This window comes from Thunnus albacares, chromosome 21 (genome assembly GCF_914725855.1).
Source record: "Thunnus albacares chromosome 21, fThuAlb1.1, whole genome shotgun sequence".
NCBI classification, from domain to species: domain Eukaryota; kingdom Metazoa; phylum Chordata; class Actinopteri; order Scombriformes; family Scombridae; genus Thunnus; species Thunnus albacares.
The window spans coordinates 1,267,276-1,281,570 of record NC_058126.1 but is presented as its reverse complement, the minus strand read 5'-3'; the positions used below and the strand labels follow the sequence as shown (position 1 = coordinate 1,281,570).

At 38.8% G+C, this 14,295-nt stretch overlaps 2 protein-coding genes across 2 annotated transcripts in view; both read right to left on the bottom strand.

The window, feature by feature from the left end:
* The window catches only part of LOC122972223 (NACHT, LRR and PYD domains-containing protein 12-like), a 120,841-nt gene that overhangs the window by 69,651 nt on the left and 36,895 nt on the right, over positions 1–14,295 (bottom strand). The gene's annotated exons all lie outside the window — the stretch shown is intronic.
* LOC122972281 (apoptosis regulator Bcl-2-like) lies at positions 1,100–13,337 on the bottom strand. Its single transcript, XM_044339283.1, has 3 exons — positions 12,438–13,337; positions 11,747–12,090; positions 1,100–2,899 (listed from the first exon to the last, which is right to left on the bottom strand). Exons 1-3 carry the CDS (start codon positions 12,637–12,639, stop codon positions 2,771–2,773), a joined length of 675 nt encoding a protein of 224 aa, XP_044195218.1. The 5' UTR covers positions 12,640–13,337; the 3' UTR covers positions 1,100–2,770.

The window sequence follows — 14,295 nt, the reverse complement described above, 5'->3', positions numbered from 1 at the left end:
AGCTGAAGCATCTGTTAGAAATGAAAATCTGAAAAACAACATATTCCTATTGAGAAAGATTTCTGGGTTCAAGTTATACACAATCAAATCACAAGTAAATCAGAGCACAGATTATGGGATGCCAGAGTAATTATAGACTGAGAGAATACGGGACCAAACTGGAACTAAAAAAGAAGGTGTCTGTTTGACATTAGCAGTAGTATTTTAACCATTCAACCACTTTTAATCTAATTTAATACCTTTTCATTTTTTTCTGTGGTCCAGACTTTAAAAATCAACCTTAGTGCAAAACTCCTGCTTCTAAAATCCTTATCAGGCAGTTTCATCAACATCATCATAACATCGTCATTACAACACAGTCATCATCATCTTCATCAATAATATCATCATCGTATTGAACATTTATGACTTTGTGACTCCTAGAAGAATAAAACTTCAAAAGCTAAATTTTATACCATTAGAATAATTTGAAAAATGTTGAAATCACACAAAAACCTTACACAAGCCTGTGTCAGTTTTTATAAATCTGTGAGGACACACACTGCCTTTCAGTTCAGTCAAATTTACTCTCTAAATGTTCCAGCTGTGGTTCTGAACTACATCTGGAACAAATATAACAATGTAAAGTGCAGAAAACAATAAAGCACAAACCAACAGGATTCATTCAAATCCAATAACAAGCTTCAGTTTATGATACAAATAAACAAACTGTGAACAAATACTCTGAGAGATCAGTGAAAGAATTACAGCATAATATTACCCCAGAAAAAGTAAACTAGCATTTACACAACAGCAACAGCAGAGTCTGTAATTAAATTTTGTACATTTCATAGACTGACTGATTGGAGAAAATAACTGTTTGGTGCAACCTTGGTTCAGAGCTCACCTAACAAAGATTGTGTTGGGAAAATAAGGTTCTAGTGTGTACCAGTTCACAGTGGGTGCGAGGTGGGTTCACCTGGACAGGTCGCCAGTCTATCACAGAGCTGACAACCAATCACATTCACATTCACACCTACAGGCAATTTTCCACTGCAGGAACTTACAAAATGTAACTTAATGTATATCCATTGCCTCTGCTTCTTTTTCTGTTTCCATGGTTCCCAAACTGTTTTGAGGATGAGTTCCTACTAACTAAAAGTTCAGGTACTTTTAGGGGTTGACAGCAGTGCTTTCTATTATGATTGGGCAAGCAGATGTAATTTTAACTTTGCATTGTTTGCAACTTATACTATTTATTCGTGAATGTATATATAATGTGTGAAGAGGCTGTGGGTACTAACTGGGTTACCAAAGCTTGTAGCAAGGCATTAATAAAATAATAAAGTAATTAGTTTTGAAAATCATGTAACCTTCAGTTAATGTAATGACACTAACATTTAAAAGTTATTATGTGTAAAAGTGAAGGAAAATCAATATCCAGTGCCTCTCCTACCAAACAGACCATAGCAGTGCAGACGTAGTCATCCCGCCTTTTTAATGATATGACAGTGGAAACACGCGGAAGAACCTGGTACCTCACAGTTAAGAGTCACAGGCTGGTAAAAGTTCTGGTAATGGGAAACTCCAAGTTCCAGGTGTTGAGTTCCCGCAGTGGAAACTGAACCTGCAGGTGTTTGGACTGTGAGAGGGAAACCCACACACATGCAAACTCTGTACACAGAAAGAACACAGAAAGTACACAGAAAGAAGATGAGTTTATAATGTACAGAAACAGGCAACAACATATCACATACAAGCAAAAGATATCCAGAACAGAACATTTAGGCTTAAGTGTAAAATCTTCTCCTTTATTAAACACTCGTGATACGAGTCCTTTCAGCACTCAGATTGTTTGGCTGCTCTGTAAACAGATAACACCAGTTGCTGTTTGTCTCTTGTATTTCTGACAAAGGGGCAGCTCAGTGAGAAACATGTCTGCTGTTACCATCACTTAACCACCAGGTGACGCCAAATCAACCAGGACTGAAATCTGAAGGGTTTGCAACTTTAAACATTATTTTTTCTGTATATTTTGATAGTTGATCAACAGAAGAGGGTGGAAGTGAATTTCTCAACTCAAATGAAATTAGAAAGTCTATAAAGGGATATTATGCAGCAGAGTTCATGCCGTTCTTTGTTTCCTGCAAGGTTTTTTTTCCTTTAGAGCTTTAAAACAACATTTTTTTAAAAACTCTCTGGAAGTAGGTTGTTTTTCTTGGACAGTGGACATCCCAACAGTTTCCTGGTCTCCACATCTATCTCAGTGAGACCTTTGAACTTAAATCTGAAACAACATCCATCCCATCGTGAGCCAATCCCGTGCTAGAATTGGCTAACATCTCTCTTGTTGCTGTTGAAAGTGCCCATCAACCTGTTTGCATCAAACAGAAGTAGCACTTGTCGGCATTACATTTTGAGTTTTTACCTTCTGCACTCTTACTCCACAGTTCACCACTATGATTTTAAAATGAAAGGTTTGGTGATGTCGTAGATGTGAACAGATAATCCCAATTTTTGCAAAGTGGAGCCGAAGATGGTCGGGCAAGCAGTGACTGTGACCAAAGACCATAACATCTTCTTATTGGATCAATGATTCTGAACCCTGCCCTCAGACTGACATCAGACTGAACTTGTGTAAAAACCGACCCTGTATTTGTAGACAGAAGTTGAGGGTTTTCTCATTCACTTCAATACAGTCAGAGTTTGATCACAGCAGCATCCAGTGAACATTAGAGGAACTGCAGCTGATCGGACTGGTTCGGGTTGGATCAGTCCGAACCAGGAGGATTTATTTCTGGGTGAACAGGGCTCCCAGCGTGATCCCAGCTGCTCCCAGTACAGCCAGTCCAAACACCATCCTCAGGGACCAGAAACTGACCGGAGGTCTGGACTCACCATACAACTCCACAAAGGCATCCTGGAAAATTAGATAGAGACAGAGATGGACAGGAAACAAACTGAATCAGTGTTTTTTCTTTTTTATTCTTGATGGCTTTTATACACATATTTTTCTCTGGTGGTTTGACAATCTGCTTTTTTAACCCTCTTATGAAGAAAGAATGTTAGCAAACAGCTGCCTACTTCCATATCCAGTAGACAAACAGCAACATGTATCTGTCTGCCTGATGAATCTAAGTCCAATATTCTCTCTCCTTTTAGCTCCAGTTTGTTTTCCACCAACTCCAGAGAAAATATCTGGCTCTTTAGCTGCTCAATATTCCACTTTCTTCATCAGCTTGTCTCTAACTTTGTGTATCTGCTGTTTGTTGTTGGGCAGGTGGTGTACAGTGGGTTCATCAGAAAACAGATGACAGGAAATGTGCAGCAAAACCAAAACTAAAAGGGAGCTTGGAGCTAAAAGAGGCTAAAAAGTGGAAGCAGCTGTTTGCTAACATGTTCGCCAAAACTGCTTTTTAAGATTTTAATTCCACATGTTGTGTTTTAAGATTGTTCTGTTGCCTTTGAGTTGACAAAAAAATCAATTATTCTGCTTTAAAGAGGACGCATTCTGCTTTTTGTTAAACATGGTCAAAGTTCAGAAACTTGCGCCTTAAAGAGACAGGAGCTAAAACAGCCTGTTTCAGACAGAGGCTGAACTGAGGGGCTGCATAAAGGGCCTGTATCTATCTACTAAATGAAGGAATCTCTGTCTGTATGTCCTTCACGTGTATCTTGAACCGTTCATCCGATCAACTCCACACTTGGCAGGTGCATTGGTGGGGAACAAAGGGAGAGCAGTGTCAAATTTGGTGCAATTTGTACAAGCAATGCGTTCAACATTAATAAGCTTTGAATAAAGCAGCGCTCAATGAGCCACTCGCTTCAGGGCTTTACCAACTCAAGCATGTCAGGGAGACCAGAGACAAAGGGTGACACAAGTCAGAGAAAAGAGCTCTAAAGAGAGAAAAGTAGACAGAGAAAACAGAGCTTTTAATCAAGAATGATTACTCTGTCTAGACAGAAAGCGTAGCATTAGCATCACATTGAGCAGCTCAGCAGTGACTACACAGGAGGTGTTCAGGTACATTGTTGGGTGTTGGTCACCTGCGTTTTAGAAGCGCTCAGAGCCTGATATACAGTGCCTGTAGTTACACACATAAGATGAAGAAAATACCAGCTTGTCTCATATGCTCCGAGACCGAGGCAATTGTGAATTACCACTGCAGACAAAGCACAAATCTTTGGAGCAAACATAGCGTGAGCAGCACGTTTAGTAGATTAGCAGCAAGTGTCTAAAACAGAGGGCATTCAGGTACATGGTTGAGCATAGATCAACCGCGTTTTGGAAGTGCTCACAGCCCAATACACAATTACAGATGTGCGTAAAACGAAGGAAATACTACATACCCACTCAAATCTGAACTGAAGACACAGAAAATAAAGCCACATAAGATCAATCCACTTTATTTTAGGACACACTTCTTGTTTTTTTTATATGTAGCCCTTATTTTAACTAAAATGAGCATTTATTTACTAAAGAGTACTTATTATTTATAACATCTGTGTTTAATAACATGTTAGTTTCTTTCATGTTGTCGGTGTTTCTACTCATTCACTCCTCACATCAACTGTATTAATTTTCTATGCATTGATGCAGTGGCCAGAGGCCAAACAACTGGCCCGTTCCCAACAGACATGTTTTGAATGGGCACTGCACTAGTAAGATAAATAAGGAGTTTTAACTGTAAATCATGCAAAGATATTCCAGAAGAGCCCTGGAGTATAAATATACACCTGGAAATGTGCAGAATATGTGTCCTTTAAGGATAGTAGTAAAACCAGATGGAACCCTCAAGAAGTCTTTAAATCTCCTGATTAAAATCTATAAAGCAGGTGACATTAATTAAGCAATATTACACAAGAGGATGTGCTTTACTGTCGGTGTTGGCACGATAGTGAAGCTTACGGAACTCAGAGCAAGCACCTCATTCCTGACCGCATCACTGTTGTGCCAACAATAAAGGTAAAGCACACCCTCGAGTGTAATGTTGTGATTATACAACATTTACCAACAAAATAAAAGATATAAACAAAATGTATTCATATTGTGAGGCAATTCGCTCTAAAAATAAAAATCTTTTTGCTTGTATTATCTACTGGAAAACAATGACTCATGTCAGTAGACTCCTATGTAATGAAGTAGCTCACTACTCCAGCAAGTAGGCCGACCCTTAGTATCGACCTAGCAACAGATGATTTCTAGTCCCTGCTGACTCAGCCAGCCAACTTCAGCTAATGCTTTCTAGAGATTGTAGGATTTCTCAAACTGAATAAATACCTCACATATGAACACAAAACTGCTTTGCTAGCTCAGTCTTGTTGTAACTAAAATATCTGCTGAAATTTTTTTTTCCCATGGACAGATTTAGCTACTATGTCCGCAAACTTCACATATATTTTTAAGCTAGTAGCGCTGTGTCACCAGCACAGCTGATGGAGGATGCTGGAGTGGAAGCTGAGACAGACTCTCAACTAAAGGGAAAATGACAAAGTTTTGCTGTTTTTGGGGGTACCGGGTAACGATAACAGTGGAGAAGGGTTTGGGTTTTTCAGTGTGTGTGAGAGTGTGTAACTCGTCTCACAGTCTCAGAGTTCAATCCACGCGGTGAAGGGTCTATTTTGTTTTCCCCACAACCCCTAATCAGTTCAGTTCAATCCAGTTTCACAAACATTAAAGAAAGTCAACTCAAAACTCCACTCAGAGTTTTCACCACAGATCCCCCACAAACCAAAACAAAACAAACCACAGACACGAGCAAAGCAACACAGTACATAAAATAAAGCCAGCAGAAACATAAGATAGGTCGGACCACCGTGTTTAACTGTATAACTTCAAACGTTACAGTTATGGCTGAAAATAACAAAAGAAAAAAACAAGTTTGCCAAGTTCACATATCTCCGCAATTCAAATCAACCACCAATCGTCTACCGAGGAGTGACTGTTGTTGTTAGCAAGATGTCACGGTCTGTAGTTCTAATGAATGGCGGAGTAATATCTTTATTAATGACACTTTTTTAATTTGAGCACAGCTAGGTGTGCTGTCATACTGATTTGAGCACGTTCTAAATGTCTAGTTGACCAATCAGATTGCTTGTTTGGAACTACCTGTTGTATAATGTTTGTTCACACAGTAACACTTTACTTTAAGTCTCCCTATTTATCATTAATAATCAATAGTCATTAATAATCAGTATAAAAACATTCATTAATTAAGTTTTAAGAAGATATAAGGACTTTTAAGTGTTTATTAATGTACAGTATTTTTTGTAACTTCTCCTATGAAGACATATTTGATATTATTACCACTGAGTTTTACTATATTGTCATTTATTATCTGTTTATACAGTGGGAAACACTTCTGTGTGTCCACAGGAGTTATAGTTGTTGATTAATACATTAATAAACACTTATATCTGCTGACAGCTACACAATAAGCTACATTTAAGTGTGTTTCTTCAGTAGTGTCATCTTTGAATGTGTGTGTGTGTGTGTGTGCTGATGTGGAACAGTAATATGATGATTAGGGGAGAACCCTCTGACACATACTGTACGTCTTTGTTTTTGACAGACGGGTCTTTAAAAAACACAAAATAAACCCTGGTTTCATGTCACCACATTATGGCCTTATGTCTGGTTCTATCTGACATTTTGGTCAGTAATTAGTTATTCACATGATATTTATATTTTATAATTATTATTATAACGTGTTATTAACATGTTTTGTAGTTTTACTTTTTCTGCATTGGCTCTAAACAGTTACACCAGCAGCTAGGCTAATTTAGCAGTTTGGTATAAAGGAGACAACGGCATTTTGCATTTTGTAAAGTGAAGACATATTTGTAAAGTGGGGACATGCTAAACAGTTTTTTAATACTCTGGAATTTAAACTTGTATTTAGGTGTATGGCGGATTTATGGTGGCTGTGAAATGTTATACGCTGTATTTTCCATCCCTCATAAGCACCCTGGACTTGTTATCTGTGGTTAATGGCCTTTTCATTGTGAATCCTAAGTTAGTTATCTTTCCATTACTCTGTCATGGCAGTGCGAGCTGACGGTGAAAGGGTCACAATTACAACATGAACGTGACACTGTAGTCTTTTAACCACCGACATAAAGAACAAACAAAAAAACAACATAAAACATATAAATGTATCAAACAAGTTATGAACTGAAAGTTCAAAATCAATCCACACTGAGTCACACTTCTCTGAAATCATGAGTCACACTGTGTGTGTATATGTGTGTGTGTGTGTGTGTGTGTGTGTTTTGCTGATTGGACAGACCAGAAATAAGCACACTGTTTTCCCGGCACAGTGAGGTACACACACTTAATGTCAATCATGTCACTAATATTAACATCATTTCATCTTTCCCTTAAATCTTCTCTCATACATCACTTTTGTGAAGGCGTTCTTCTCCTAACAGTAAATGCAAAGAAAATGTTTCTTACATTCAAAAGCAGCTGTTGGGTTATGGGAGGGGGAGTCTCATTATCAGGCCAGTATGGTAATAACAATGAAAATTAATAGTATATAAATGTATTGTTCCTCAGTCAGGACACTTTAAACAGTGTGTGTATGTGTACATCTTTGTGAGTTTTGGACCTTTGGAGTGAGAGCATTTCTGTCCGGTCCTTGTTCAGTTTAGGGTAAAGGTTGGGGTTAAACATTTACTACTAAGTACATTTACTCAAGTACTGTACTTAAGTAAGATTGCTTGTACTTTACTTGAGTATTTCCATGTGATGCTACTTTATACTTCCACTCCACTACATTTCAGAGGGAAATATTGTACTTTCTACTCCACTACATTTATTTGACAGCTTTAGTTACTTTTCAGATGAAGATTTGACACAATGGATAATATAACAAGCTTTTAAAATACAACACATTGTTAAAGATGAAACCAGTGGTTTCCAACCTTTTTGGCTTTTGACGTCTTACAAAAAGCAGTGTGTAGTCGGGGTCACATTTCGCATGTCTATGAGTTGTTAACAGCTCCACCAAATAGTGATTTTTCCCTCTAAACTTCTCACATGCTTTAATTTCAATAAATGTTCAAATGATCCAATATTTCAGCAAAAATCAAAGATTAGAGAAAAAGTCCAAAAACTGAAAACAGATTTGTGTATCAGAACTTTGTTTTTTTTTCTTTTCTCTCCCATTAATCATCTCACCACCCCTCAGATTTATTTGCTGACCCTTTGGAGGGGCCTGACCCCTAGGTTGGGAACCACTGGACTAAACTAGCTAACTGTATATAAAGTAGTGTAAACTAGCTCCACCTCCAGCAGCTACAACAGTAACATGCTGCTCTAACACTGATGCTTCACTATTAATAATCTAATGATGTCATATATAATAATATATCAGTCAGAGGGACCAAACCACTACTTTTACTGCAATACTTTAACTACATCAAGCTCATAATACTTATGTACTTTTACTGCAATACTTTAACTACATCAAGCTCATAATACTTATGTACTTTTACATCAAGTTCATATGTACTTATAGTTATGTACTTTTACTGTAGTAGGATTTTTCATGCAGGACTTTTATGGAGTATTTTTACATTTTTATGTTGGTACTTTTACTGCAGTAAAGGATCTGAGTACTTCTTCCACCTCTGGACATTTAGCTGTGATGGTTCAGGTTAAGGTTATGTAGGGTTATGACGTTATGTCAATAAGAGTCCTCACAAAGATAGTTTTTTTTAGTTAATTTTTTAAAACACATTAAAAAGAATATTAGTGTCAGCAAACATCATCCATCAGTCCACACACACACACACACTCGGTCTGTATCTGAGCGTCTCAATGGAAAGTTTTGTTACTCAATTCTGAGAAAGCAGCTCTACTCACCGCTGCCTGGGTTCTTAGAGCTACACACACACATGTTTGTACTTCTATCTTTGTGAGGACCTTCATTGAAATAATGCATTTACCAGCCCATTACCCTAAACCAGTGGCAGGCATATAGCAGCCTGTGATCATACAACAAAAAGCTGTTTGCCTCTTATAGATGACATCAAATCTTTTACGTTATTCTCCATAAATCTACTGTAGATAATGATGTAAACACAAGGCTCATGTTAACCCCAGTAAATATGTTAACATCTTACAAACCTACCAGGTGAATAACATCATTTAGTGGAACAGATTTGTGTCAGTAACAGCACTTTGGGGTCATGAAGCAGGCCGCTGTTTATTGAGTGTGGATAAGTTATCAGTAACATTTCTATTCTCGTAGTGTAACACACAGGATATGTTTATATTTAAGAGTCTTTTTTTTTGCTAGTATGTATAAACATAACCTGCCGTCGCACTTACTGATGGGAATTATGACAAATGCCCTCAGATACAACCCAGTCTGTTTTATAAACCAATTTTATTCTTGAATGAATTAAAAGAAATAAAGAAAACAAAACATATTAACAACATATTAAGATGTGTTTTCACTGCGCCTGTACAGTATAAGCAGCACTGAGAAAAACTATCCCACTGTTGAACCTAAATACTGACCCCAAATCTGACCTTAACCCTCAAACTGCCCTCTGAGGGTTGATCAGAAAGTGTCCAAAAATGAACCTGCTCACACTACTGTCACTGTCAAATTAACTGAAAACTGATGGATGTACGAAGGCTCGCCTTGTTATTTAGAACAGAGTTCTACAGAAACAGTCTGTCAGCTGATCTGAAGCCTGAGGCGGAAACTCAACCACACCGATTACCTGGAAAGATATTTCTAGGTAATACCACACATATCACACACGCACACATATATCACACACACACGCACGCGCGCGCGCACACACGCACACACACACACACACACACACACACACACACACACACATCACACTCACCTCTTATCAGGCAGTAAATAAAACTGAAGGAAACCACAGCGACAGGGGAGAATTTAAATAGAAAGTAAAAGCCTGTAAAAGCTGTTTTCAGGGGTCTCACACACTGATCAGACTCTGTTTGACTTTTTAATGTTTTTCAGTCACATATGAATCCTTTGCTGGTGTCAGGTCTGGTCTTAACCAGCTCCAGGTCTCTGGTGTGTACTAAGTTTAGACTGGACCTGAGAACAGTCTGATAACATGAAGGTCACATGTTGCATCTTTAGTCAGCCAATCAGAGTGCAGCGAATGATGGCTCACCTGAAGGCTCATGGCTCATAATTTTAGAGGTTGTGTCAGTTATCCAGCAGGTGGCCATGTTAGGTTTTCCCATCAGATATCTGGAGTTGGACCAGTTAACTGGCTGCTGGCTTTTGATCAGGTTTGTGAAACATCTTTTTCAGGTCAATCATGTACTTTGGGGGCCATGAAGGCAGATGTTTTACTAATAATTTGGACATAAAGGCTCCAGCGGCGTTTTTTGCTGCCTGGTTTAAGTTCAGTTTAAGTCCTTTGAAGAAAATGTTAACTAGTTTTCACATTCAGGCTTTTTGTTATTGTCATTGTTTCTCATCACAGTTGAAATTAACACTGAGCTGCAGCTAATGAACCTTTTCATTCATCTGTCAATAATTTATTTGACTAATTGATTTGTTGTTTATTCTCTAAAATGTTGAACGATTCTTCAGACTGTTGTTCAGTTTGACCTTCATTCCAAAAACACACAGATTCATGTTTCAATCAGAGAAAAATATTCAGCATCAAGAAGCTGCTGTTTCACTTTCATGAGCTTCACTGGTGTTCATGTTGAAAACAACGATTCTGTCTGTCTGTATACCTGTCGCTCTGAAATATAACTGTCACACACACACGCACACACACACACACACACACACACTCACACACACACACAAACACACACAAACACACACAAACACACTCACACACACACACATACACACACACACACTCACACACACACACACAAACACACACAGTCTCTCTGCAGAGTTTTAGGGATTTTCTGCACTTTGCATATAATTTGCATTCAAACCAAAATACTCTCTTTCGCTGTCTGCAGTGTCATATCTGATCTCCCTTAACACACACACACACACATACACACACACCGTTGTATGTCTATCCTTGTGAGGACTCACCCTGAACCATTTTCTTATGAAAACATTAAAACAAAGTCCTGTTTGCTTCTAGTCACAAGTTGCTTTTGTTCTTCAGTTTCAACCAAAGTGATTTTTTCCTTCTAATCAACTTGTCTGTTTAATCTGCTTTTATACAGTGTTTTATAACTTTATGGTTTTATTATTATATACCTATTTTATTTTATTCTATTTGTATTTTTTAGGACATTTAACTTTTATTATAATCTAGTTATTTTCTTCAGTATTTCATTTTTATTGCTTGTATTGTATTATCTTTATTATTCAATTAACTCTTTTGCTTTTTACTTATTTTAGTGTGCATTAGTCTCTAAATCTATATTTAATATATTTAACATCCTACATTTTGTGAGTTGCTTGTAAAGCACTTTGAATTGCATTTGATTTGTTTTAAAGGTACTTTAAATAAAGTTTGACTGATTCTTTGAGTAATTTTTTGATGTAGAATTATTAATTCACAGGAAAAAGGAAAAAGATTCAAGGAAAATCTGGAAGAAAAAAAACAGACACCAGTGGCTGCAGCAGAAATATGTTTTCTTATGGGGACCCCTCAGATGTGTCTTGTAACCCATTAACAGTCCCGCCCCTCAGGTTGAGACCCCTTGCCCTCAACTGAACCTATACCTGATTCTAACTTTATATTTATGGGTGAAGAAAGAAAGAAAGCGTCTTCTTACCCATCCTCCGTTATCTTCTATCCATCCCTGAAGAGGCGGCGAATCCAGACTCTCCGCCATCCACCCCGCGATGTCATCCACCTGCCACGCCCCCTCGGTGTTCGCCACCTCGGCGCTCAGAGCCCCGCCCAGTTCCATCAGCACCACGATGCGTCCCCAGTTCACCTCATCCCTGAACAGCTCCTCCCTGACTGCCGCCAGGCTTCGCCGCGCCGACCCGCCGTCCCGATGCATCAGCAGCGCCGACGCGTGGGCCGTCAGGTCGCCACGGTAATGCCTCTCCAGCTCGTCACCGGCAGACCGCAGCGCGACCCGTAACCGGGGGGGCGGGGCCAAATACAGAACTGAAGGCAGAAAACAAACAAGAACAGGTGAAATGACATCATTACATGTGGTGCAGACCAGGTGACATCACTTCCAATGACATCATAATGCAAGAGACAGAAAACGGTGACATCATAACTAAGAAAAAAGAGTCAAGTGACATCCGACTACGATGACATCATAGAGAGGAAAAGTGGGAGGGGTCAAATGACATCACAAATGACATAACAAAGATGAGTCAGGTGACATCACTAAACAAGGAGCAGACAACAGTGACATCATAATACTGAGAGGAAAAAGGAACAGGAAGCAAGGGGAGCAGTGACATCACAAGCTGTTGCCATGACAACACAGTGAGCTTCCTCACCTGGCAGGGAGGCCTCTTCCTCTGCTCCTCGGTACCACGCCCTCGCTTGTTCAGATCTCCATGGCAACGGAGCTTCATGCCGTCTGCGCTGAGAGCCTATTGGCCGCTCCAGGGGCGGGGCCTGCCAGGCCACGCCCCTCCGCAGCAGCTTGTACCGCAGGTAATCAAATACGATGTCCCGGCTGTCGTACGAGACGGCCATCGCCCCCTGCAGGCCGCCGCCTGTCACCTCCACACCCACAAATCCTCCAATAGGAGCACAGCACCTGATGACATCAGCAAGTAACGTGCTATATATTTCCTGCTGATCGATCAATTGATCAAACGTTTCCAAGAAGAAAACACAAACTCTCCAAAGAGGGTTTTGTCCGGAATGTGACGTCCATGTTCAGGAAAGTGATTAAAACTCAAAGCTGATGTTTAAAAATGTCAAAGATCCCGTTAGACAAAAACATTTCCAAGCAGCAAAGTTTGAGATTGAAACTGTTGTTGCAGCCTCACCTGCGGGTGAAGCGTCAGGTAATCAATAACTGAGGCCATGATCGATAAATAAAAACCTCGTGCATTGAGCTGCAGCTGTGAAAAAACGTTTCGAAGTCGATGAAACTCCTGAAAAGAAGTGACGTTACAAACTGAAAGTGAACAGAAGTCTGAACAGAGAAGAAACAATGTGATGTAAAACCAAACGATTCTGCTCGATAGTGACGGTCAATATCTGAGGCCCTGATCAATAAACACACAGCGCGGCTGTATCGATCATCGGCTCCTCATCCTGAAGACGCGCTTCAGCTCCACAAAGAGTCCAAAGATGATCCAACATCAGGCTCCTTCAGCGGGGAAAACGCCGATCAATAATCGATATCCGGAGTGTAATAACGTGTCGGCGGCGGACAGAAGCAGAGTGAACTCACACTGTACGTGCACACGCACACGCACAGCCGGTGGTCACGCCCCCCCGCCGGGATTCCCCTCCAACGAGCCTCCTTCGCTGACGTAACAACATTAAGCTCTACGTCACTCATTCGCTGATGCCGAGTGCGCGCCCATGTGAGCGTGCACGTCTGATTCGTGTATATTAGCAGTAATATTTTCAATAATACAAATAGTACTAATAGTACTAACTAGTAGAATATTACTTAGTGTTGTTATTATTAGTAGTACTAGTACTTGTAGAAGTATTAGTAATATTATTAGTAGTACTTTTAGTGTAAGTATTATTAATACTAGTAGTGCTGTTTGCAGAGTATTTTTTATAATTAGTAGTAGTATTAGCAGTAATACTTTGAATAGAAGTAGTATTTGTAGTAGTAGTAGTAGTAGTATGTTTAGTAGTGTTGTTGTTAGTATTGTTTTTATTAGCAGTAGTACTTTCAGTATAAGTATTATTAATAGTAGTGGTGATTCTAGTTTAATAAATTGGTAGTAGTAGTCACAGTAGTATTTTAGTGATGTTAGTAGTATTTAAAGTAACAGTACCTGAAACATAAGTACTGTTATAATGAGTAGTAGTAACAGCTGTAGTAGTAGTACTAATAGTAGAAGAAGAATTGTTATTATTTTCATTCCTATTACTTTTAGTAGTAGTAGTAATATGGGGAGGTTAGTACTACAGTACAGCAGCAGTATTCACAGTAATTATCATCCGTCTGTCAGGGTAAATATCATCACCTAGTATTTCTATTTTATTTATTTGTATGTATTTTTAAAGATGATTTCTACATTTTTAAATATAAGCTGGTTTATTAATCACTTCAATAGACACTGTTTTAAAAAATAAAATAAAATAATTATTGTTCTATCTTTGCTTGTTTGTTTACTGATCGTCTATTTGAGTTTTTATTGATAAGAATTAAATGTT

Excerpts from the sequence above, each read along its gene's own strand:
- LOC122972281 (XM_044339283.1), bottom strand. The coding sequence starts at position 12,639 with ATGGCCGTCTCGTACGACAGCCGGGACATCGTATTTGATTACCTGCGG. Across the intron at positions 12,091-12,437 it reads GGAAGAGGCCTCCCTGCCAG|TTCTGTATTTGGCCCCGCCC; the intron begins GTGAGGAAGCTC and ends TTCTGCCTTCAG. Across the intron at positions 2,900-11,746 it reads TAGAAGATAACGGAGGATGG|GATGCCTTTGTGGAGTTGTA; the intron begins GTAAGAAGACGC and ends CTAATTTTCCAG.